The sequence below is a fragment of the Pseudomyrmex gracilis genome, unplaced genomic scaffold (genome assembly GCF_002006095.1).
Source record: "Pseudomyrmex gracilis isolate BER0280 unplaced genomic scaffold, ASM200609v1 scaffold_25, whole genome shotgun sequence".
NCBI lineage: Eukaryota > Metazoa > Arthropoda > Insecta > Hymenoptera > Formicidae > Pseudomyrmex > Pseudomyrmex gracilis.
In genome coordinates, this window is record NW_018020609.1 from 861,034 (window position 1) to 888,489 (window position 27,456).

The 27,456-nt window shown below is 41.9% G+C and overlaps 1 protein-coding gene across 5 annotated transcripts in view; it reads left to right on the forward strand.

Annotated features, from left to right (window-relative positions):
* Positions 1 to 27,456, forward strand: part of LOC109852188 (neurotrimin) — a 163,002-nt gene that overhangs the window by 121,805 nt on the left and 13,741 nt on the right. For all 5 annotated transcript variants that reach the window (XM_020423112.1, XM_020423111.1, XM_020423113.1 and 2 more), the window contains exons 2-5: positions 3,821 to 3,910; positions 16,799 to 16,905; positions 19,209 to 19,416; positions 19,804 to 19,959. In XM_020423112.1, coding sequence (XP_020278701.1) covers positions 3,821 to 3,910; positions 16,799 to 16,905; positions 19,209 to 19,416; positions 19,804 to 19,959 — 561 coding nt within the window. The remainder of the gene's footprint in view (positions 1 to 3,820; positions 3,911 to 16,798; positions 16,906 to 19,208; positions 19,417 to 19,803; positions 19,960 to 27,456) is intronic.

Genomic DNA, 27,456 nt, shown 5'->3' on the forward strand with positions numbered 1-27,456 from the left:
TCCGTTCCCGAGTGACCCGATCGTCCGTAACAAATATTACATCGTTCGATAACCGTCTGCTGCGTGTTTTCGCGAGTTTCCGCATTTGAAAGAAATGTAGTGCCCGCGCTTTATATTAACTGTCTCTTGTATCGCGTCTCTCTCTCTCTCTCTCTTTCTCTCTTCAGTCAATAAAAAAAACGTCATTGATCAAACTTCGAGAAACGTTGTTGTTGTCGTCGTCGTTGTTGTCGAAATACCGAGCGACCGTCCCGACGTTTGCAGACTTATTCGCGGCAATAACGTTCTCCCCGGTCTTTGCGCACGACAAAGCAATCCCGTCGACAGCGTTACGTCGTGGCGTGTAAAGCGCGCCCGGGTTACGTTTCACGAGGCTCAACATGGAACGTGGCGGAACGTTACAGTAAATACCGCAGACTTGAATGGTTCCGACGTGCTGCGTAAGCCGAGGCGAGCCACCGCGGTGACTACGGTTGTGTGTATCTACACGTTCTATCGTCACGATGAAAGGTTTGCAGTTACGAAAAGCTGTCTCCTGATTGCACGTAACCAAGCCGAGGCGCCAAGATTGGTTCATTAATCTTAGCAACAAACGCGCGCGATATCACAGTTTCATGAAGAGACCGCGACATCCTAAGTAAATGCGACAGCGAGCGCGCGTTCGTCGAAACGCCGTGGTGCAGAAAATGCAGTTGCGCAATTGCACGAGAGGGGATGGTGGTTATACCCCGATTCTGCGAGTGAGAAAAAAGCGAAAAAACGCGACGAGGCAGAGAATGGCTCGTATCCGACCTCCAACAATGAAACCTTCTTTAGCAGCGCCGCTGTTAGCAAAGCTTGAATAGAATCACGGTCGTGTGGTCAATGGAATTCAGTTATCCAAGCTTGAATGTAAAGAAAAAAACAGAAAAAGATCGGAAAATGCAAGAAAATTGCAAACCGCGAAATCGTGGAAGATCGCGGAGATTGCTTCCGCGACTTTAGTCAAAAGAGAAATTTTATGTAATGCTGAAACATGTTGAACATTTTCCAGATACATATATATATATATATATATATATATTACACACACACAGCGAGATATCCATAAAATTAAGCGATATTGTAATGAAGTGCAGCTGATTCGCGGCTAATTAAACGGCCGGTGAACGTTTCCGTGTACATTAACAATATCGCGCGTTTAATCGTGCAATCATCTCGCAGGAATTGTCGTGAATTTTTTATCCGTAAAACGAAATTTACACGATGGCGAAATGTTCCGACAGATTTACAGTTTGCTATTAATTTATGACAACACACTCGACGCAATTACTCACACGCCGTTCTCGCGCCGTGATTATAATTTCAAATTTTCACTTGCATAGAAAGACACAAAACACGCGTACATATTGGCTTTTACAAATTTACATTTCCCTGGTGTAATCTACTGCTCTTGTGCTCATAATGCAAGTAATTTTACCCTCTGTCATCTGCGAATGTAATTATCCTCAAGTTGCTCCGTGGCTCGCATTTATGAGACGCACGAAGTTATATAACTATCGGGGAAGCGCCGTCACTGAACATCGTTAAACTCGCGACAAACGGTTGTCATAATCTCCAAGTTTAGATAGTTTCGTCACCTCGAATTCGCTGGAAAATATCATAACGCTATCGCGCGTTACCATCCGCAAAATTTTCCGAGTAGAATTCCTGCGTACTGACTTGCATGTATGCACTTCCGCGTGAGCGCGCGCATAATCCGACAGTGTTTTACGCGCTTTACCCCGTTTAGTCAAGGTGCGGTCAAGTAAACTGTTTAATCCTGGATAGAATGTATAATCCTCTCGCCCGTTAATGGATGTAACGGCGCATCAGAATGTTTCAGAGAAAAAGACGAAAACGCAGCGCAGTTTCCGGGGAGAAACATGTTTGTTACATCCATTCGTTACGCTGACACTCGGTTTTTCCGATGCCGGAAGAAAAAACAAATTGCATATAGAAAATATGTGCGCGTGCGTTTTTGAAGTATCAAAACAGTTTTTCCGGATAACTTTTTCAGGATTAAACGCTTTTAAAAGCGATAGAGAGCAGCAAAAAGTAACTTTAATTTGCAGAAAAAGTACTCTTTTACTTTTCCATAAAATACATTAACTTAATAAACTAATTACTGCTTGTACACACCGACGCAATTGTATTCAAAATCCATAAATTAGAATGAAAAACGGTCACGAATAAATACATATCTCGCAATTGTGATATTAACGAAACGATAAAACCGTGAAACGCGATTCAATTTAAATGACCGTAAATGTGTCAATTAATAAATTCAAAGATTATGGAAGCGCGGCACGATTTTGTTCAACTTTTATTATCGATAGATTTTATACCCGCGGAGGATGGGAAAATTCTCGATTTATCTTTCAAGCGTATCAAAAAACACTACGAGACATTTTAAACAACGAGTTGTAATTTCACACTCGTCAGTATTCGGTTCGGTTTGTCGCCGCAATTCAACATCCCACCTTTGCACGGTGTATGATTGTATAGGCGATATTGCGCGTACCTACATGATAGCAAAAGATACATATCGGATTTCGTAACCTTTATCCTCAATTGAAAATTTCGTTGTTATATTACGAAAAAAAAAAAATAAAAAATAAAAAAAAATAAAAAAAACAGTTTAGAATCAAGTTGATCATTTCGATAAATACTTTTCATCTATTACAAGGTTACATATAATTTCACGTAACTGTTTGAAGACTAGAGAGAATTTGTGGAAAAAAAAATTCTGAGAGAAATCATCCGTTATTAATTTTCTCAGATTCGTTTTTCTTGTCGCTATAATTTTGTTTGACAAAATAACGCTCAGTAAGACGTTCTTTTGCTTCACCGCGCGTGATTTTCGTATTCGCCGCGATAAGGAGGTGAACGTCTCACGAGTCGTGCTTCCCAAAGTGACATGCGTCACTTGTGAATGGCGTAAACGATGTTCCTGGCGGGCGCGTGCCCGCCGTGCGTGTTCATCGTGTGTCACTTGTCACTGCGATGTGCGTTCTCGCATGTAAATCTATGAGACTATTTCAAAGTGACACGTCGCGGACAAAATATCGCTAATATGTGTCGTTTTGTCGCTGCCGTCGTGTGACAGCAGCTCGCTACGCGTGAAACTATTAATTTTTTTGACACTCAGTTTGGAATCATCAATCTTTCTAAACTTATCTATCATACGCAACCTTCGAGCGACGATTTTGTTTTTGTGACTTTTGCGCGTGAAACATCCGTAAAATTAGAGGAAGGTGGGAGAGGGGAGCCGAAAGGGGAGAGATTCAATTGCGTTCGCGTTTTCCGATTTTGCGGATAAATCTTTCGGGAACGGAGATGTACAAACTGCAATTGCGATTGTCAGTACGGAATAGGTATTCTCTATTACGGAGTACTATTACCGTCCGTTAACCGAGTTCACGAGTAATACCAAAGTACTCGAAATCACGGGGGTTTGGTTTAATGGGTTTCGAAACTGATTCGCAGACGTGAATTTTGATTTAATCGGATTTTCGATATGTTTCACATTGGCGCGCGGCGCTCTACGATTTCCCGATGCCGTTTCAAACGTTGATACGCCGTTATCGTGACAAAATCTCATGTAAACAATCGCGCGATACAGAAATTAATTTACTTTTGAGCGCAATATCTCTTATGGCGCGCGGATATTTTACATAATAAAAATAAAAAAAAAAAAATAAAAAATACAATCTCGTTTGAATCTCGCGTCTATACTACGATAAACAAATAAGTCTCGATAAGTTATCTATCCTTGATGTTCTTTTCTGTCTATTTGCAGGACGACAAGGGAGGAGTCTGTTACCGATGACGAATCGCCATTCCGATTTGGAGGATGATGAATCATTATTGAATAGTCACGCTAACAGAAGTGAGTAGTAGACCCGTACGTTTGACAATTGCAATTCATCCGGGAATCACTAGCAAAAGCTATCGGGATCCCGCGGGATTGTTGCGGGAATGCGCGCTCGTTGTCCGAAAATCAGATTCGCGTGACTGCGCGAGTGTCAATCGGGACCCGGGGCATTATCGTCCTTGTTGTTTGCGTTAAAGGCCAAAATAAACTACGAAATACCCGTGACGCGCTTTTGCGTTGCGTTTGTACGGACAACACGCGTGTGTACATCAGCGCGCAGAGAGTCGCGGACGCGCCTCGTGAAATGGACCATTTTGCGCTTTCGGCGTACACACGCGCCTGCTTGTAAAATAACTTTTCCCGCACTCTCCCTCCCGGCCGTGCGATTCGATTCTTGCGCCATACACCGTCGACCTCGAAGCTCTTTCCGATATTACATCGCGACGATAAAACCTCGCTGTGGGCTTATCGCCGCATCGCAGATTGTTTTATATATGTATAATCTCCATTGAAAATAAATGTGCGAGTGTGCGTCTATGTATAGCGACAGCGGATTTTTGTACGCGTTTTTTATTTTTTTGTTTCTTTCTTTCTTCCGCTTATCGATCTGTTGCGGGAAAATGGCGAGCGCCAACAAGTAGCTTTCCGGTCGAATCGCGCGATTGCATAATGCAGACGACGAGCGTGTGTATAACGTTCGATGGATAGCGTGCATCAAACGGCGGTAACGTAATAAAAAGTAATATCGCTGCGGCGCAGTCGTTCTAATTTTACGAGCTGCAGTTTCGTTGCTGTCGCACTTTAGAGAATGATATATGTGCGGTTAACATATTTAGTGCTGTACAGACAATCATTTCTCATCAGCGCAATAAGAAAAAACTAGTTTCTGTATCGAGAGGAAACGCTGAACCGTTCTGTTTTACCCACATTTTGTAGTTCCAATTTGTTGTAAAAACTACTAATCGAAATGAAAAACGCTTTTCTAGAATGAAAGAAAACATGCTAAAAAATGGAATGCTCTTAAAACATACAAGAAAACAAAGTTTACGGACCGTTATTGAGTGGACTACATTTTCACTTCGTGAATACTAAATTGTCAATGATTCCAAACAAAAGTTTGGAATATTGGTTTCCATTCTATAGACATAACCGAATATTTTGAATGTATCAGAAAAAGACTTTGAAGTTTGTAAAAAACAGGAGTTTGGGATTAAAATTAATACAGTTTTAGCAGAATTGACACATACCGGAAAGACATAAGTGTCTAACCTTGTTTCTATTATTTAGTTAGTCATTTAGTTTTTCTGATTCGACTAGAGGCACTACTTACTGAACAGCGTAACAGTTGAGAGCGGCTGTCAAATCCGAATTAGACTTGTCGCTTCACTCTGTTAAGCTATACATTTGCAAAAAGCGATATTTTTATAATGCATTGATAGCACTTTTCGAACAGTTTTATGTTGCGCTTTTTAAAATGCAACGTCAACGACGGCATCAATAATTTTACACGATAATCGAATATTGAAACTAGAAAAAACATAGTTATTTAACTATGTGAAATTGAAGACAAATGAGAGCCAGTTTACAAGGTGTAGATGTATTTTTTAATTCAACTAGCACAACACAGGCGCGCGCTACGCACACGCTATTGTTATTTAGCGTGTTGTCAGTGAACACAACCTGTCACCACGATGACAGATAGTATATACGTCTTATAAACCATATAATACACATATGAGAAATGTCAGAAGTAACGCATGAAAATCAAATTCAAAAAATAGTGAAAGAGAAAAGTAGAAAAACAACACGTGACAGGAAAAAGGGTAAAAAAGAGAATATTATATATATGTAATATTCTATATCTATATATAATACACACACATAAGCATACATGTATATATATATATATATATATACCGTAATCACGTGACCGAAGTCAGTAACACCGCCGCGTTCGGGCGGCCGAGGTCAGTGACTTCACCGCAGTCGCGCGACCGGGGTCATTGACCCCGTCGCAGTCGCGCGACCGGGGTCATTGACCCCGTAGCGGTCGCGCGACTGCGGTCAGTGACGTCTCCCCCCACCAAGGCCGCGCGGCGGAGGTCGGTGACATTATTGTAGTATGTATATAATACATATAATACAATAAGTAAAGTATAATATTATAAATATATAATAAATTATATGTATAATATGTATTATTTAATGTTATATATAATATAAATTACAGTCACGTTATTTTCACGTGTTGTTTTTCTACTCTTTCCTATTACGTGACTTTAGTTACGTTTTTAATTTTCTCTACATATACGACGAACTGTCTCGAACTCAAAATTGCTTTTCATTATTTACTCTCTCGATCTTACCGATTCGACTCGATCAACTAACCCACCAATCGGCAACGCGGAAAAAAAGCAACAATAGATGCGATACATTCGGCTCCAAAACGCGCACTTTTCGGTCCAAATGCCTTTTTTAATATAGGATTAATTAGTACACGTCTATCTCAAACGTTTCGATCTTCAATTGAAATCTTCTTCAGTGATAAACTGGAAGAACAAAAGTCAAAAACAAATAGTTATTTAAATATTTTACCATAAAAATAGAGAAGTTGTTTCAGTTATATGAGCAAGAATAATGCAATAGACAGACGGGCGATAAATGTCTGTTTCAAAGCGTATATCAGAGGTGTAAAATAAACGCAGTGCTATATTTCTCGCTTCTGTCCAACTCGCCTTTCTAATGTTGTGGCCAAAACGTGTCACTTCAAGTGTACCTCGCGCCAATGTCCTACATCCAGCGCATACATGATACTGAGAAACCTGAATCCTCAATAGCCCGAGAGTCCTTCTCCCGACCAAGCAGCAGCAGAGCGCCAAATCCCAGTAGAATTCCGCGGAGTTCGAAACGAACGTCCCGCTTTCTCCCGGCACAGCTTAATAACCATTTGCATATGTCTTATCGGTCGATATCAGATGAGCATCCGGTTACGAGCAAGCGAGCGAACAAGCAAGTTGTCGAATTTCGACTTCAGATAAAAATATATCAGTTGTGTCACGAAAGCCGGATGAAATCTCGTCACCTCAACCGCCCACTCATCTATCTTTATCTTCATCTTGCCGCTCCGCTGTCACTCTCTCCTCGGATTCCTCCGATTCTCCACATCCTTCTTGTCTTTCTCGTCAGGATTCTAGTTCGCCTTTTTTGTTCGCGAAAATCCGCGACAAAACCTCGCGCCGGCTGCTGAGAGAATGAGAGAGAGAGAGAGAGAGACGGAAAGGGTTTCGGTATGCAATGGCTCTTCTAAGTGCCCTCTCCCCGTCTCCTCTTCGTCGCGCGTTCCCTTCTATTTGTCGTTTCGTGCGCGCCGATCGATACCGCCAACACCCGTGATTTCGAAGCCGGTGTTGTAGCGGCTTCCGCGTCGTGACGGAAGACGGGGAGAGAAACGCGCGCGGCGCTCGGTCGCACAGACCGCGTCGTTGGTGTTCGGCGACGGGAACACGCGCGAATCATTCGTCACAATGGTGACGCGCCTGCCGCTCGACTTGCTGTCTCTTCCCTCTTCCTTTCGTGCCGTACGCGATCCTCTCGCGGTAGAGCAGTCTATCGTTACGCCCGTACGACGTATTCGCGCGCGCGTTCGACGTTTCCTTCCTTCCTTCCTTCCTTCCTTCCTTCCTTCCTTCCCGTCCGATTTCCCGCTCCACCTGTTTCCCCGACGTCGGGAGAGAATTCCCCTTTCGCCCGATACGCGATCTCGCCGAGACGTCGTGTGCGCCTGAGACTAATCGGTAACACGGGCACTCGGGAAATCTCACGATCTGACCAATTCCCCGGGAAAAGGAACGACAACCCTTACGCTCCGGGCGCTACCCTCGTTTCTTTGCGCAAATTAAAGAAACGAGTTTCTCCCGCGCGAAGATTTCTCGCGAGATTTTTGACAAGAAAATGTTCGTCGCGTTAGTCCATCGCGGTTGATAATGGTGATGGAGGTAATTAGAGATAACGGCAGTATTTCACGTAGACACACGTGCACGAACAAGGTTTGCGCGCGGTAAAATATTAGCTAAAGTCGGCGCGCAAGATGTTCCATCATTTGGTAGAGGGATGTGACGATGACGATTTGTTTGAGCACAAAATTTATCTTGCATATTATCTTGTTTGTTAGAGAACACTCGAAGTCTTTATTAATTAAGAAACTTTTATAAAAAACTGTTTGCAAAAATTAAGTGCACAGTCTATATGTTGTGTTTTTTTTTCTAGATATTGATTTTATTCGGAGATATTATATTTGTTATAAATATTATTATATTTGTTATGACGTTTTATTGTCGTTTCGATACCAACCACACACGTGCGATAATGAGGACAAGAGAACAAAGTAACTTCGTCTAGTTGGCATTACCGAATTCCGAGCGTGGGTGAAGCGAATCACTTTACATAGTGCGCGACCCGAAAAAGTTTTAATCATATCCCGTTAATAACGTAAACTAATCGGGTAGCAGGTAGACTGTTAATTAACCGTCTCGACTGTAGGACGGATGATGAATAATTTAATGCTTACGGTTCGTTTGCACCCTAATCAACCAAGAGTCGTTTGCGTTAAGCGGGCAATGTGCGGGGGAAGTTGGGGGGTTGTTTAGATAAAGGAGGTGGCAGCATTATTTGGAGAGTGAGAGAGAGAGAGAGAGAGAGAGTTGACTCGTCGCGAGACAATCAGATTTACAACTAGACCTCGCATTCTGAATGAGAGCTGAATAAGATCCGGCTGTAATTTGCGGAAATGAACCGATTGTCATCTAGTTGATGTACACGCGAATGACAATGCGAGTCGTAGAATAAACGAAGCTACACCGGCAGACACGATTCCCGCATCAGCGCGGTTAGCGATATAATGGTACTCTGCGTACATATAAAATAACGTTCGTTAAAATTAATTAACATTAATTTGAAAATTTGAAAGTAAAATTAATTTAAATTAATTAACATAGTTTTCTGAGCGAACATTTTCCCCAAGAGTATATTTTTTTGTTATATATTTTATATTTTTAAAGTCAGGAAATGCGAATCTCAAATAACTCTGTGTGCAAAACCACGCGCAAGCGTCGAGCGCACCGTATTGCAAGTAGTATTTGTCCTCGTTAAGAGAACAAAATCAAAGGCGATAAGGGAATAAGGGACGGAGTTAGGCCGACTATAAGAAGACCGTACTTGAATCTTAAACTAACCGGCACGACCACCGGGTACGACGCATTTCGGAGACGAAGTGCTCAGACGCGGGCATGAATATGAATGAGTCCGCGGGGTGATATTCTGAAGTGCGAAATAAAATAATTTCCTTCTCGTTGTAGCTTGCGGCTTTGCGCGGTTGTCGCGGAATATGCACGAGGCCCCCGCGCGCGTTGCTCGCGGAAAAGACGAAACGTTAGAAACGAGACGCCGCCGCAGCAGAAGAGCCCGGGAAATAAAGTGCGACGAGAAACGAACACGAGAAACGCGAGAAATCCGGGAATGAATCCTGTTTCTTTATCGTCGCGACGTTTCGCGTTTTCACGTAGTAAGTATATCGTCGTCGAAATTTCTGGACGGCTATCTGGAAAGGCGGGAGAAACGACGAGGGTTGTTGCGACGGGAGGGTGGTGAATAGTTAGCGAGCGTTAAGTAACCGGCGTCGTATCGACTTGCCAAGTGTGTGCGTATCGGATTTCGGCGACGTTGATTTTGGCGGCGCGGCTCGGCGAGGCACAATTCAGCGGGATATATTCCTATTACGTTTAAACGGAACGAATCTTATTTACCCAGTCGATTTGTTATTCCCGCCCCGCAAAAGACGTTACTGCGGTTCTTCATTCTCTCTCTCTCTCTCTCTCTCTCTCTCTCTCTCTCCTCTCTCTCACTCATTCTCTAAGTTACGCGGTTATTATCCGTTTGCAAATCGCCAGCAGATGGGGAAAATTGAATTAGTCGCGGCGCACACTTACAATTATAGCTCGAACACCCTTCTCTTTCGCTCGACTCGGCGCGTGCGGGAGCGTCGGTAATAGCAGTAATTTTTCCTCCGTTAATTTCATGCAAAACTTTCCGGCTTCGGTCGTAGTCCGACGTTGCGATATTGGCCCGTACCTTTTTTCCATTTTCTTCGAGCGCAAAGTGAATCTGCGTCGACCTCCGAACGTAACGGAATCAGGACCGGGTATATTAGAAATATTGGTCGAGTATCTTCCGTTGGAATCACCCCTTCTGCGCAATGCCTCCGAGAGGGTTGGGATCGTGTATATACCTCGCGCGGCGGCACCCTTTAGCGGTTCTCCGACCGTGCCTCCGGAGTGCTTTTAAAAATAATGAAGATCACTTTCTCCGTTGTGTTATTTTCTTTTTATCTGGGTTCTTTGCCTCGTCGAGCTTTCCCTTTATTGCCTGATTTATCGCATGGTGTTGCAACGCTCATATATTTTAAGTGGAATTAAATTCTGAAATATAACGTTCGAGAGACACACCGCATGTATTTATTACAGTTTTGTGGAAATGCAGAATTTGCTAGAAAAAAAAAACCAGTTCATGTGCACGTTTTTATTTTATTTTTTTATTTTTTTTATTTTTTTTAACTGACACATGAGAAGCTAATATAAAAATGTTGATAAATGTTTTTCACACAGTAATAAATATAGACACTATAATTAAACAAAGTCTTAATTCGTAAAAATTTATCTTACATTGTTTACTATTCAGATTTGATGTTAAAAATTACAGTAACACAAACATTTTGACGATGTCGTTTTCTTTCTTACGTTAGTTTCTTCACGTTAGTTTCTTTAGTTACTACGGTTGCTTTATCTTTCCGTTGTTTGCTCAAATTTCATATTCTTCTTTAAAATGACGTGATTGCAGTCTTTGGTTTACAAAGCTATCTGAGAAAAAGAAGTTTATTAACCGGCAAAAAAAGCAAAAAAAAAAATCCAGAGAAATGTTAAAATTCCACGATGTTCAACTCTCTTATCGATGACTAAGGATCAATCGTCTTTCGTCGCGGTTCTTCAAGCGTAAGTTCGTTAAAGCAGCGTACAAGATTTTTATCGATATCTGCGTTTAATGCAAGTTATGTTCACATCGTGTTTACCGCTCGCTACATAATACTTGTCGTGGAAAAAAGTAAAAGAACGACAATGTTCCCTCCATAAGAAAGAGAGAGAGAGAGAGAGAGAAAGAGAGCAAAAACTCATGACTTTCATAAGTCTTTGTGCGTTTTCCGAGCAAGCTAACCCTCCGGTCGCACACGAGCTGCTGTAACTTGTTAAAATTCCATCGTGATTTCCGCGCGAAGCTGCGAAGGTAAAAGCACGTCGAAAGAAACGCCCGGCAGCGCTCGGATAATCTCGTGGCACGGATTATTGAGCACGTTTCGCGCGCAAGTCCTTTTCCGTTTACTTCTAGTAAACCAATAAACTCTAACTTCATTCCAGGTAAATCCCAAAGAGTTTCATGTTCGAACTGTTCGATCTGTCGAAGATTTTCCTCTTTTACGAACGACTTGTCAAAACACACGAACAAATTAAGTTCTTGACGCGAATGTTGATATTCGTGATCCGAAAGTTGCGGGTAACGATGAAAAATCCTGTTAAACCGGGAATATACAGCGATATTAACAACGTGCTCGATAATTTTTTGTGATAAAAAAATTTACAAGTTACGTGTTCTTTTCATTGTCTGAGAAAATTACAAGATACAGTTTTCACACGGGAGGCTACAAAAAAAGATTTCCAAAATAATATTTTTTCTCTTTGAGACAATTTGTGTTATGCTATTGACAGTGTCAATAATAGTTTCCTTTCGTGTCTCCTATAACGGTATTATCGCGATACAATCGCGATCAAATCGGAGATAGTCAGGGAGAGAACCTCCGTTTTGTTGTCGCGTCATCACACGAGGTTATAGAAAACCTACGGTCTCGGCGCGAATTTCATTGAAATAGTTTGCAATAAAAGTTTATTATTCCCGATTGAAGGAGCTTTTCCGCCTGCGCAAGGCGCGCTTGTGCAAGCCTTAACCGTTTTCTCGAATGTCGCGCGTTTTCAAGGAAGAAGGCGCGGTGAGACGGGACGGGACGACTTTGACCTCTTCGTCTGAAATAGCGCGTAGAACAATCGGCGATGTTATCTCGCGTAAGATCTTGCTTGATCGAAATACCGGGCGGAAACGGCCGGTCCAACTGTTAACTTCTTCCCGTGCCGCAGCCCCGACGAAATAGTTTCTGCCTTCGCGCGATTCACCGACGCCGCGCGAGTTCGCTGCAAAATGCAGATACAGCCCAGAGAAATGGGTCGCAGTTTGGAAATGAAATTTCGCTGGAATTTATGATAGTTTGCACAATAAAAGTTATCGTAGCAATCGTACTCCATGATAGAACCGCTGCATAACGGAATATTCGTTTTTTTTTTTTACAATTCGTGTAGCAAAGGTTTGCACATATAAACGATGTATGTCCGCGCGGAATAAAAAATATACGCGTAACAAACACGAGCAAATCACGATTAAATCATTATAATATTTGCTGCTGCCAATGTTCGCGTTTCCTGCCAGGAAAAGCGTGCGTAAATAATCACAATCGATTCTCTCGATATTGATTGTTGCCGCTTTTATCTCGACGCTGATTCGACGTTTCTCGGATGTGTTTCTCGATTTATATCGCACAAATCAAGAGTATCAAGAGAGCACGGTAGTGTCTCTTATATACGCGAAATTCATGCAATTGAGAAGTGATGAGATTTTCACGGAGCAATATCTCGAGAACGACTGAACCGATCAATTTCGTTTTAGTCTCAATCGCTAGTACAGAACAAATCACTAAAAACAAAAGTATTCTTGCGTTTTTTTTGTTTGTGCTTCTAATTTGGAGATATGCGACAATAAAGTTTCAAAGTGAGAAATTCACATTTGCAGAAACGTTATTATTATTCCAATAAGAATCAAGGGAAAAGGCAATGAAGAGCTGTACATCTGATGTCTGGGATAAAATTCTTTTTTATTCAGAGATTTGATCAACGTTTCGATCCACTATGGGATCTTCTTCTCAGTGTCTATGCACACACTATTACAAAGGACTTTCTTTATGATTGACCAAAGTTACGTAACTGTACTTTAGTCACGTGTCTTTAAAAACGTGACTAACATAAAGTCACGTGGTGTTTTTCCTCTTCTTCCTGTCAAGTGACTTTACTCACGTTTTTAAAGAAACCTGACTAAAGTAGAGTCACGTGACTTTAGTCAGTCACGTGTTGTTTTTCCACTTCTCTTTGTCACGTGACTTTAGTCACATGTTGTTTTTTCACTTCTCCCTTTTATTATTTTTCGAGTTTGATTTTCATGCATGATTTTCCGTTTTTTTCATGTTTTGCCTAAAACTATTTTTAAATATGCATTGTATACTAAAATGGAGCTTTACCCGGTAGCATTCAAACCTGTATATTTAATTTTTAGAAAATATGACAATACTATTTATACATGTGTATGTTTTATGCAAGATTTATATTTTACTCTGATGCAAAGTCATATAATTTTGAATGTAAATGCGAAAAGAGAATATAATATAGGAAACACGCGAAGTTCAAAAATTTTTACTTCCCGTAAAACTCATCTCTGCTATGTTAAAACGATAAAATTACAACTCGCGTTATAATGAGACAGTTACGCGGATATTATGTCTGGTACAGCGCGAAGAAAAGTACCGCTAAAACTTAATTTACTTTGTTTCAACGAAATAACGTTACACATGCGGAGCAAAAGCACTTCACATCCGTAGATGTAATTTTCTTCTATCGATGAGGGTAACGATGATTGCGTAAATAGCGGCAATGCGAAACAACAAATAAACGATGGAGACAGACAAAATGAGACAGGAACTTAATGAGAAAGCATTGAATCACCTTTGGCGCCGAAGGCTGCCGCCCCAAACGCTATTGCGGTTTCCGGTGCGGTTAAAGGTGATGAAGTGTGCTAAGAAAACACCGAGGCGCGCGCTCGGCCACGGAAAAGTGGAAAGACAGACGCGGGGGCGACTGCCTCTCCGAGGCAAGAAGCGCGACCCTTAATTTCGTTTCTCGTTAAATCGTTCTTTAACGAGAAAATAAGGCCGCCTTTGAGTCGTAACTCTCGAAATACGAAGACGCGATTTTCCCGTCGGTATGTACGATAATGTTGGAACCGGGAGATGAGACGTGGTGGACGTCTCGTAGATGAAAAGCCGCGTTGTTCTTTGTTGTACTTATCGCTGATAGTATTTCGAATCTAATCTGTTAGCCGTCGAGCGTTTTCTCTCTGTTCTCTCCGGAAATATACGCGCTCTCAAGATGTTGAAATTTTATTTCTCGCGAATTTTCAGCAAAATATAAATATCGTATATGTTTTCACGGTAATTTACGTTATGTACCGAGCCACACAGTTTCCGCTCGGCTTATGCGCGATGATTAAATAGCGCTTAAGTATTTTAAGTTAAACGCGAAGAGATGGTGGAAAATAGATCTGGCCGCGTTCCGCGTTATTGCCATTTCCGCGTAATACGCGCGATGTACGTCGTACGTGCATTCATGTCGAATATCTATTCCAAAACTGTATGGCAGGTATATGCGCGGCGGCAGAAATTCATATTCATTAACCGAGTACCGTTATCCACGAAATTCGCAGTGTATCTAGTATGTAATGTATTGTGTCTTTCTCTCGAGCGGAGCCGAATCACGTTATTAAGCGCACTGTGGCGCGCGCACTAACATACGGGTGGTTTGTCCTTAATCAAAGCTTGTTAATCAGTTTGATAACGACTTTCGGGGGTCTACGTGTTCGCGAATTCCAACAAGTTTTACTCGATTCTCACTCTCATTATCATTAACACGTTGAATGTGTCGCAATGGCCATCGTCATTACGAGCGGTACGACGTAAGTTCCGGTGACGTCGTCTGTATGAGACTCAATCTAATCTCCCGCGATGGAAATTCAAACAAAGTATGACCAATAATTGGCCAGTTTTCCCGGTTACTGACCAGTATTTGGATTGCAGTCGAAAGTCGGTAAGTTCTGTCGATGCTATAGTTTGGCTAGAAACAGCCAAACTATTAGCCAGTTTTGGTGCAGTTATTGTTCTGAGTTTTGGACGGTAGTTATCGGGCCGGTGTTTGCTCACTTTATTAGCTAGGTTTGAGATGGTTGTTATGAACTAAGCTTTGTAGATTTCCGCGTTTTTCCGCTCAGAAGAAAAAAAAAGAGAAAAGAGAGAGAGAGAGAGAGAGAGAGAGAGAGAGAGAGAGAGAGAGCAACATGTATTATTAATCGAACGAAATAACGAACGTATTTACCTTCGACTGTAACTCCAAGTAGTGTTAACAATATTTAGAGAGAAACTCGCTTGAACACGGGGGCAAGCATGGTCTGTATCTCAGTATAATGATTGCAAGACGGAAAAGATTCCGACGCGATATTAAAAGTTTCCAATCTCATCTCTTTCCGATGCACAATATAAAAACTCTCCCGTCCGAACTTCGGCGAAGTGGAACTTACAAAGCCATTTACTCTGACGTTTTATCGTCGCAATGAATTTCGAGCGTCGGTCCGAGCGTGTTATCCCGGTGGAGAGGGTTTTCCTTCTTTTTCTTTTTCTTTTTTTTTTTTTCTGTATCATTCTCCGCCTTCGTAGGCGCGACAATTAACACTGCAAAGTGTTTTATAATAAAGCACTTGAGGGCGTAATTAACGTTGTCCTGTATCCGAGAGTGTCGCGCTTAAAAGACCTAAAAGTAACTCGAACTTATCTCGAAGCTTGTCTCTTCTGGTTCCGTCTCTCACTTCCACGATGATACTTTGTTCCCTCCTTGCTCCCCGCCTCTCTCCCCTTTCATCCTTCTGTTTCCCGTTCTCCGTGAGTTCTTTGCGCCCATAAATAATTCAGATGCTCAGGACGTCGTAAAGACATTAACGAAGGTAAAAGCTTTTACGGGAAGGGAGACCGGTCTGAATCCTGAACTCGTTACATTGCTCTGACGATAACTCCGCAATCATGGCACCGCGACGACGTATTGTCCGGACATGTGCGTGTTATCGTGCCAGCAACAAACGTACGTAAGTGAATAATAGTCGAAGTAATTAATCAAGTGCTTAGCTTACGACAGATTTATCTTGATTATCAGCCACAAGGCGCGCGGCAGAAAACGACATTTATTTATTGCGAAACCGCGTAAAAATGCAAACGTTGATATTGAAATGTTCTTACTCATCCCGTGTTATTTTTATGAACAAATAAATTGCGCTTAGTGCGATATTTTAAACGAGTAAACCAAACATTTGGCAAAAAAAGTGTTATTTATTTATTTCAAGAACATACGGATTTTTTTCATAATTACCGTTTAATCTTTTGCAGTTAAGCAATTATCCGGCAATGAGTATTAATTGTTTCCGTGCCAACGCACGAAAACTGCGAATGAATAATAGGATCTTATTTTCTAATTAATTCACGCCGTATTCTGTGTTTCAGAGAAAAAATTAATGCTCCTAATGGTCTAGACAACAGTAATTTAATAGATTATGATAAATAGACGCCGGTTGCACCGACGTAATCAGAACTATTTTTTAGCAAATATTTTCTAACGTATCTGCAAAAAAATGGGACGTAATTTACAACAGTCCGACACATTTGATAATCGTGTTTATTTAGCTCAGACCAGTCGTTGCAACTCGATTTAAAAAAGATTTCGAATTGTAATTTCTTCAATCGCAACGGTGTTTATAATTGCATATGTACATACATTTGGGAAACAAATGCAATCAAAAACTAAATACGTTTTACGTTTTAATAAATTTATATTATTCAAATAATTCTCCTTTGTTATATTGTGAAATGTTTATTTTTCTATGTTACAGATCGCCCCGATATGCCTCGATTCGCCGAGGAAATCGGAAATGTGACAGTGCATCAGGGACGTGATGCTCTACTGTCTTGCGTGGTGGATAATCTCAAAAATTTTAAGGTATTTTGAACGCTCTCTCGTTCTGTTTTTATTATTGTTTCATACATGCACACACATGTTATGTAGAAATGCACCTAATTGTATAATGTTGTAAGATTCTTTTGCGCAAGAAATCTGTCAATTTAAAGCATTTGGAAAAGCACTGAAATGGATTGTTTTTTCAATATCGAGACAAATTGTGTTTGGAGTTAAATTGTCGTCCTTTTATTGTCGTGTGTCTTGAAACCTCAAATATAACATCGTAATAATCGATAATCGCGCGTCTAAAACTTCAAATGTGTCTAGAACGTCATATAATTGATCGAATTTTTCTGTTCGTCAATATAGATCGTCGAGTGAAAAATTCAGGAAAATCGAGATTACATATTTAGACTGCGAGATCGTGTAGAACTTCTGTCTAAGTCACTTTATTTCAATTTACTCTATTATACTCTATTTTCTACTTAATCGTTTATTTCGCGCGACTGATAAAGATAGAAGCGCGAAATCGAGAAAACATGATAATACAATTACATATGTAAAACTCGTTTTCTCTTTAATGCCAAAAGTGTGTCAGCAATAATTGTAAATCCAATCATTTCTGTCTATAATAAACAGGGTCACACGATACGCCATTAAGAAAATCGTCTTCGCGCGAATCGTAGTTTAGCAAAGTTCGAACTCTTTTTGCCGCTTCGTACGAGCGCGCAAATTAAACGAAGATGGTATCTGCTGAAATCCCTACGGCGTTTATGGTCCGTAGACTGCGAATTGGACGTTCCTGGTTTACGTACCGTTATCAAAGACCTCGCATAATTGCTTCATTTTCCTTCAGTTAATTGAGATGACGTAACAATGGGATACAATTCATTCCGCCGAGTAGCTGGATACAATGCGCACAACTCGGCGTTAGCTAATAACACGATCCTTCTTTCTCTCGGAGGGATGACGATCAAAATTAAAAGTCTTACAACTTTGTAAATTATTCCTGTGTCGCACTTGCAAAACTAATTACGTTTTGTGTACTTTTCGCGGATTTCTGTATATCTTGTTAAGCGAATTAATTAAATTGATATTTTTTCTTTAAGCGCATTTTCTTCAAAAAAGCGACTGCCTTATGCACCATATAAACTGCAAGATATCCGTCGTGTCGTTTAAAAATTTAATGACGGATGAAAGATTCATGTCTTCGTCGTTCGACGAGTTTTCGTACTCACGGCGTCTGCCGCGCATTCCCCGAGAAGAAAGCATATTTTGCATTCCAACATTTTCTCCTTCGACGGCATTCCGATTTTTCTATCCATGGAGACACCGAGGTTTGTTTGAATTCGACTCTATCCGAGTGTTTTGATGGAAGATAATGTACAACGCTTCAAATTCGATTTAATCATAAACGGTAGAAATAGAGTGTTTTTAGTGCGAGCTGCAAGTGTCAAGATGAAAGCAAAGTATTGAGTCAGAGAATTGAATTGGAAGTTTGGTAGATAGTTTATAATTTTATTTAAAATTTAAATTAAGCTCTTTTTCCTTTTCTCTCTAATTAAAGTTTAATATCGCATGAGGACTTTTTAGTGTATAAAATAATTATCTAAGTTACTACGTTATTTACGACCTTAACGATGTCGAAGATGGCTCAAATTATTATTGATTGCGTCGATGGAAGTAGACGTCAGAAACCTTGTCAAAATGGATTATTTTAGCAATATTGTAACGAACACCGCGCGTGTAACTTTACTCGAGTGCGCTTACATTTCTTTGCACAAAGCGCGTAGCGTTAATAATATATAAATACACACAAATACGATTATACGTATAGATGTATAAGCGAGAGCTAAAATATTTGCGAGTGAAGGCTGATCTTTTCCACGAACGATACTCACTAAGACTCAGTACTGGAAACACGAAACATACTCGAGAACTGCACTCGCGGTGGAAATTATACTGCCTGTAGAATTTGCTAGACTTCGGCCATGTTTTGCATGCTCAAGAAACCTCTTACCCATATCGAAAACTCGACGAACGCGAAAGTGTGCGAGAGACAGACAGCGGGTGGGAAGAGTAGTGAGTTTCTCTCCAAAGCTCCGTCAGTTTCTCGAGATCCATGTAAAGTCTGAGAGCACGACCTTTACTCGATTATCGGGTTAAATAAGAGAACGGGAAAGAGGAGAATATTCAATACAACGGCGCGCGGAATCACTAGATGGAATATCGGGCAAACGAAAAAGTGATGCTATGTGAAAAAAAAAAATCTGCTGAGCATAACTGCGATATACAAAAAAACAAAACAAGAAAATAAAAAAAAATGCGATCCGGCTTTGTTCCAGGTGGCGTGGGTGCGCGTCGATACGCAAACCATACTAACGATTCATAGGAACGTAATTACTCAAAATCCTCGGATTTCGCTGCAATCCAACGATCACCGCACGTGGTATCTTCACATAAAGGAGGCTCAGGAGGTCGATCGCGGATGGTACATGTGCCAGGTGAACACGGATCCGATGGAAAGTCGTCAGGGTTATCTGCAGGTTGTAGGTAAGTAATTCTTTTGCGCGCGAGTTTTGTGCGCGTATTGATAATATTTACTTTACACCAGACATTCAAAGACATTTTACAAATTAAGTAATATTAAGTAATTGCACAAAAAATATTTGGTAAATGTTTACAAAAACGGAGCACTCTCGGAGGTCAGTGACCTTGACACCTTCCTGAACAGCAATCAAAAGGTTTTAGCCGTTGTCTGTTAAAAAATTATAAACAAAAGAAGTTTCATAAGTGAACTCTTATTTTCCGACACCATGTACATTTTGTTTGTGTAAACTTCGTTTTTGTAAACATTTAAATTTAATTAGTTATAAAAAATATTTATATAAGATAATAAATATTTATAAAAATGTAATTATTTTGGCTCTTTTGTTGCAGTACCGCCGTCGATTATTACTAAGGAGACCAGCACCGATATGGTGGTCCGCGAATCTTCAAACGTGACGTTGACGTGCAAAGCAACCGGATTTCCGGAGCCTTACGTCATGTGGCGCCGGGAAGACGGCAAGAATATAAATTATAACGGCGAGAGCGGTGAGTTTCCACAATTAATTCAGTGAATTTTCAGGAGAAGCTTGTTTACTTCACGTCTTCGCAAATATGACGAAATCTGAAAACGAAACACACTGACTAAAATAAATATTAAAAGTAACAGAGTAGCGCAGAAATATAACTCTCGAAAACAAAACGACACATCGTTAGACGTTAACTCGCACGAATTAATAACACGATAATTAAATTTATATATTTTTTTTAATATATAAAAAATTTCAATCAATTTTCCGATATTTAGCGCAACTACATTACGCGCTGACATCACGATTAATTAAATGTGTAACGTTAATTATTTTTATCAAAAAAAAAACTAGAATTGTGTCATATTATCTGTAGCGGTGAAACGTAATACAGTTTCGTTTAATATCTGTCGATAATATGTTCGCGTAATAAAACGAAATAACACGAACAACTGCACACTCCTAAGTCCGTGTCATCCATTCACTTCAGCGCTCTGCGCTCTAACGATCAATTATTCCTTGCCCGGTTCGACATCAAAATTCGGTCGAGTAAGCCGCGGCCAGAACGCAATTACTCAGGTGCGCGGTATAACCGCCGCATATCGCCGAACTGTGTGCCTGTAATGTGTCCAAGAGTGCAGTTGCAGTTCACAGCTAGTTGAGAGAGTTGAGGTCGATATATCGAGATATAGAGCCTTGGCGCAGCTACGGAGTTCCTTCAATTTCTGCGCGACAAGCGAGCATGTAAAGTTCTTTTATTTCGCTTTAAATTTCGCAAAAGTTTCGCGTTCGTCGTTCTTTCTCATCTTCTTCTTTTTCAGAGAGACAGGACGAGTATTTTTATTGCCATCGACAGCAGATGTTTATATCATTAGTCGATTCGTAAAAAAACTGGGATCTCGAAACAAATACATTGCAGACATGTGACTCTTTAATTCATGCTCCCTTTGGGATGTATTTTCGAACTGAAATTGTTTTGAAGCGAGAAATACGTGAAGAATTCATTATGATCAATTATGTTGGGGTTATTCGTTACGAAAGATAAATAAGTTATGTGACTACGACGTAAATAATGAATTGATGATGGCGTGCGATATATCTCTCGCGAAAGTAACCGTACATGGACAGTAAGAACTCGTCTACTTTCTGGAGTGTCGTCGCGATCGATGCTAATTACCCTCTTAATTACGAATTATGAAGAGGTCAAAAAGTACGACTGCCCCGGCTCTGTCTCGGTCGGAGAGTGAAAATTCACGGGAGCGACGCGATCGCCGTCAATCCGTCTGCAGATTCCGGAGGGTTTCCTCAATAAAGGATAAAGGTTGGATTTAATTTCTGCGCTAATTTAAATTTTCATTGCCTTTCGAACATACGGCGGGCGCCCGACGTTCAGAGGATCGTCGGATCGTAAACCGCCACCTCTCATACTAAGCTCGACCGTATAAACTGATACTGATAAATATGGATGGTCGCTGTCTGATATGGAAAAATAGTCGATTTTGCAGCGTTATTTACTGATTACCCGCTGCTGAAGAGACGCGCGGATTTATTTCGAGTCAATGAGACGTGTATGTATTTTTTTACGGTTCAAAAAATTTACTTAACGTACTCTAGGGCTTAATTAACATGCAGTTTGTTTGCAGAAAAAACTTCTAGTGTGTTAATTAAGGATTAATTAAGCGTTTCTATAATTAAACAAACGTGTAAGTTAACGCGTGTCAAAATTCACCGCGCAGGTTTAGCAACCGCTCGAATAATCGCTTGTCATTTAATTTATATGTTCATAACAGATTTAATTATTGAATAACAAGTAGCTGAATCCATCATTTTCGCGTAGATTAAAATACAGTAAATTCAGAATTATCAATAATATTGGTATTTTATCATTTTCCAAAAGGCGATATTTTCCATTAATTCATCTGTAAACAAATGTATCGCATTTCAATATAGCAATGCTCTTTCCCGCTCGTGTATTGTTTTTGGTACCGGCAAAAACTCGTGTGTGCTTATCGTTTGTTTGTTTTCATTAACATCATGTGAACATCGTGTCGCGCAATTCGCATCTTTTTTTTCGCGCGCGTCCGAGCGTTATTTCACGAGATACATTCGAAAAGTTCAGCGTTACCTAATTTCGTCGTAAATGGATCACGATGGTGATTGAATACAAATGTGATGGAAAAATGTCCGATAACGCGACGAACAAAAAAGTTCGTTCGCGTAAGTGTCGCGTCATCTATGTGCCGCATGCGCGTTATTTTTAACTTGTCTTGAAAACACGCAGAATAAATATTTACAGCTCTGAAAACATCTATTTATATGTTAAAGACGATCGTGTCGAAGTGATAGCTGAAGTTACAAGATGACATTTCACGGTATTACTGCGTAAAAGGGAAATAAACTTTTATGTCCGCGCGACTGCGCATGAGTGTTAAGGGGTTTAACACCTTCGAAGCTATGAATATTTTATTTATGAATATTATATATATATATATATTATATATATATATATATATATATATATTAGGTCGTTGCATTTATCAGCTATTTACATATAAACTACTTTTTTCGATATTTTCTCGCGAGTTTCGAAATTCTTTTAATTTTTGTCTTCGCACAAAACATTGCGTGAATTCTCTCGGCACTTGACTCCGTCCGGAACGAGAAAGCCATTTAAGTTATATCTTAAACTTCGCGGCTGGAAACGTTCCAAACCGTTGACATTTTTGTTAACCTTTAAAGGTTTCATAAGTCTCTAAATGTTTTTGTTAGGAGTCAAGTTTTCGAGTGCTTTTTCGCCTCGAGATCAGCAATAGCTTTCAATCGATTATTGGCATATTACTTGATGTCGCGGCGCGCGCTGTTTAAAGTCTAATATTAACACCGGCGAGAGAGAATTAAGAATCCCATAAAAGTAAACTTCGCGCAATTTGCAAAATTCTTCGAGAAACTTTATTTTTTTTTCCGATTTTTTTCTCGCAAGTCTCGTCGTGTCCGCAATTATGATGCGAGATTAGTGCGCGTTGATGCGCGATCGATATCAATCGATTCGAGTGGGAGCTTTCTGGCAAGCTCGGTCGATCCGTCATCCGGGAGAGGCATCAAATTATCCGCGTAATTGGGCGAAATATCGCGGTGCGGGTAGTGAATATGGCTCGCGTTCGAGCCCCCCTACGATCGCGTTACTAACTGATGTGTTGGCCTCTAGGGCATGAGGGACGGGCCAGCGCCATTACTTTGCCGTCTGATAGCCTCCAGACACCTACCAACCCCTTGGAAAAAGGTAGAGGTCGGGGTTCTCTTGCTTCTTCTTCGAAACGAAAGTAAACCCCCATCCGCGCCACCGGTCTTGCTCTTTCGCCCGCCTCCAGGCGAGTAACCGAAAAAGAATGGCCGAGAGAGATGAGAAAGCAAATCGAATTTAGCAAAACTATCACGCGTCGAGGTTCCGCTGTCGGAGTGTAGTGATGGTGGTAGTGTTGGTGGTGGTGGTGGTGGTGGTGGTGGTGCGAGGCACCTGCAGGTACGAGAGAGATTTACCTCTGGCGGACAGGCCGGAACTGATCGTGCGGAGAGAAGGGCGATGGCGTGAGAATACGAGGGAAAGATAAAGGAAGGCGCGGGCGGGAAATTAGAGCGCCGGCGGGGGCCAAATAAACGACGAGGGCGGCGGAAACGAATTGTCGCGCTACTCGTGTCCTTAATACGATCGTTCATAAGAGCGATAACGTCGCAGAGCCCGGCAACGTCCACGTCCGAATTGAAGCTGGTTGTATACGCGGCCAAACGGGATAGGAGGTTTCTCTCGTCCACAATCGCTCTCTTCTGGTTGGTGTATGTGTGTGTGTGTGAGATGAGGTTTACCTGCGCACTCGAGCGGATTCTACCTGCCTTCCATGGTTATGGAAACGCGTACATGTCGACACTCGTCGGTGCCGTTTCTCGCGCTTCGTGCCCGGAAAACGCGATTGGTTTACCTCCACCTTTTCAAATACACGAGTTCGCCCCCCTGGTCGCCGCCGCGTACCTGTCCATCGTCCACCTCTTGCGCACCTCCGTTTCTATCAAAGCCTGGAAGCGAACTTCTCCTTCCTTCCCATCTCTGTCTTTCTCTATCTTTCTCTCCCCGAATGTGCGAACAAGTCTAAACTCGTTGCTGCGCGCGCGCACGCGCACGTGTATATATATATATGTGTGTGTGTGTGTCGCATCTCACTCGCCCCGATCGTGTACACACCCACACGATTATCGCGGATCAATGTAGCGGCGCGCCTGTGATTACGTGTGTGTATATGAGTTTCTTGCACATATGTACTATTCGCCAACCGTTAAATGTATATATACGGTGAAGTTATAGACGCCTCTCTCTTTCTCTCTCCGTTCCTTTCACCTGCCTATCTGTTTATATCTACCCGAAAGGGATGAGCGGGGGCGTGCACGGAAAGTGAGAAAGATAACGAGAGATAGAGATAGAGAGAGAGAGAGAGAGAGAGAGAGAAGCGGAGGCTACACATTGAGCATTTCCGCCACTGATACTCTCACGAGTCCTGGCAAGACTTCCCCGTTAATGCGACCGCGGGCTTGTCGACGCGAGACCGACATAACGCGACGCGACTGGAAAATCGAAACCGACAACGAGCCGAGTTTCCCGCCCGGTGAACGCCCGGGAGACGAACGTACCAGAGAATAGGAGCCGATGTGTATACCGGGTATAAAGCACGGCGCAAAGTCGGCTATACCCACCTCTCGCACTCATTTCGCGCGCGCACACACCCCGGGCTCTTTCTCTCTTTCTCTCTCATTTTGTGCGAAGAGGCGAGTCGAGCACGTACACACGTACAACACAACTCCGTCTCAAACTCACCCCCTGATATCGAACGCCCCGATGGCTGGCGGTGGTGCGGCGGCGAACGCCAATGCTTGCGGTGAAGAGGCACGTTACGTTTTCTCGTTACCGTTTGAGGTTCCTTTGTGCCTTCCAAACCGCCGGTAAAGTCAGCTCGCGCGCGCTCAGCACGGAGTCAATATTATCTGAGAAATTTCTCGCTGAAAACTGGAATATAATAGCCCCGTCTTTCATCCGCTTTACGCGATGCCGCACCGGCAAACGTAATTTGTCTTTCAAATCGCGCGACGACGTCGAGCATCCATGACAATCGATCCCTTCGCTATTTCTCTTCGAATTCGAGCGCGACGTAACGAGCGATTTTATTTCTCGTTTCGCGAGAGCGTGTTATACTCTTTTGCAAGCCGCGGCTCAGTTCCGCATTTTTACGGATGCGCGTCGTCTCACGCAAATGCGCTCGGCGCGAATGTTCATCAGAGAATGCAAACGGATATTTGTATCAACTTTTGCATATACAATTTACTACGTACACATCTACTCGCCGACAGATATGACACAATATGTGTCGTGTTTAAATATCGCAAATATGTATGTCCAGTAAAATAAAAATGTTTTGTTCGCTGGTTTATGGTAAAGACAAATACAAATCGCAATGTTACGATGAATTTATTTATGTTTTTGTTTCGTGCACGAGAGATTAAAAAGCAAAAATTGTATTTTCTTTTGCGCATTTAATTGCGCCTATTTGTCGTAATCGTCGCTGTCAACATTCCTTGCCGCAACAAACGCAAAAAATAAAATCACTTACGTGTACCGTATATACGGCTATACAACATTCTCAGATACATTAGCAGCAATAATCGTTGGCGAGGATTTCGCCTGGGAATGAATGTATCCGGGTTATCTCTCGGTTATAACGCGAAAAAGGGCACTTAAGGCTACGGGGGAAAAAAGGAGAATGGGATGAAATATCTGCGGCCCATCCTTCGCTTATGGTCCGGAATACATCACGTACTAATTCCCAAATAGGTGGCCAACCCTCCACTTCGTCTTCGGGTAAAGCTTGTTCGCTTATTTTTACGCCCGCCGAGAATACCGCGGGGGAGCGTTATGCAAAGCACGCCCCGACATCGACGTGAATGGACGCTAATTTATTTCCTCGGGTTCTTTCCATGCTCGCGCGCGTTCGCTCGCTGCATCGCGCGCTACTCTTTCTCTCTCTTTCTTTTTTTTCTTTCTCTCTCTCACTCTCTTTTTTCCTCCTCTCGCGTCGTTTAAAACGAGCGGATGAGTCCTGAAAGATTTCACGTCATCCGCAGACGCGTAATGTCCCGTGAAAATTTCGAGGCATTCTCGCCGCTCCACGCGCTGAAACTTTATCAAGTCCAACGATTGGAAGCCAATTTTGTCGAAGTTTAATAACGTTACAGCGAGAACGCTGATCTTTCTAGGTCGACGGGGGCAATATCACGTAGCATGTCACGTACATGTCTATAACTTCAATATATGAACGTAATATCTACACATGTGATGTGTACATACGCGTGACAAAATATCTGGCCGTAGGCAAGCAGTTTTCGTTGCCGAATAATGGATGGATCTTGTCGGAGAGTGTCTTAATTTTGTCGTTTGACTTGTGTAACAATATAAAAAAAAAAAAAAAATTCAAAATAGGAAGCGTGTAAAATTTGCGTGAAAATACATAGGAAAAAGCAGGAGAATCAACCGATGAGAGCGATAACTTTATCAAGCGGCAACTTTATGTATAATTCAACATGATGACACCGCGCGAGCTCACGCGATATGATAATAGGCTACGCTCCGACCCCCTAATTGCCATATCGATCTCCGGCCTAGCGTGAAATAACCGATCGCGGTTAACTCGAGAGTATCATTTCGATCGCACCGGGAGAACGATAAAATTTCAGGCGTGCAGTCTGAAAATAATAATCGTCCGCGTCGTCATCCTTTTGTTCGCGTCCGGCGCGTCGCGTCGCGCTTCTCCATGAAATTCCGGTCGGGCCGTGCCATATTGCGGTTTCCCATTAAGCCGAAAGTTTTAAAGGTTTCCGCTAAACCGGTAAGCGGGTAGTTCCGACACAGGGCCTGCGGGACTACTTGATTAAAACCCCCTGAAAGTGCGACCCACCGGCAGAATCTCCCCGGCACTCTGCATTGTTTATGGAACAATAGATAGGTTTGCCGCGCAGCTTGTAGCACGGGGTTGGCTACGAGGGATTCAGCACCCTCTCTCGCGTCCTACTTCCGCGGCCGGGGGTAACAACTTTATCCCCCTTTCACCGCTTTCGCCGCTTTTCACATCACGTGTATATACCGGTTGCCTTTTCTTTGCGGAAACAAAATCTTCATCTGTGTTGCCGCGCCACCGGCGAAGTTTAATGACTTGCAATTTTTATTTGACGAATTGTTGCGCGTGTAAAGTGACATGATGAAATTATGTTGTAATAAGAATGAGCGAAGAGAAAGAGAGAGAGAGAGAAAGTGCCGGGGATATTTTTGCAACATCGAGCGTGAATTAAAGCGCATGATGCGCATTTAAGAACGTCCACGCAATTTATTGCTTCTTGTATTCTTATAACGTTTTACTGCTTACTTTTCACATAGGTGGAACGAATAGACGAATAAAGTTTCTCGCGGTTCACGCGGGTGCTT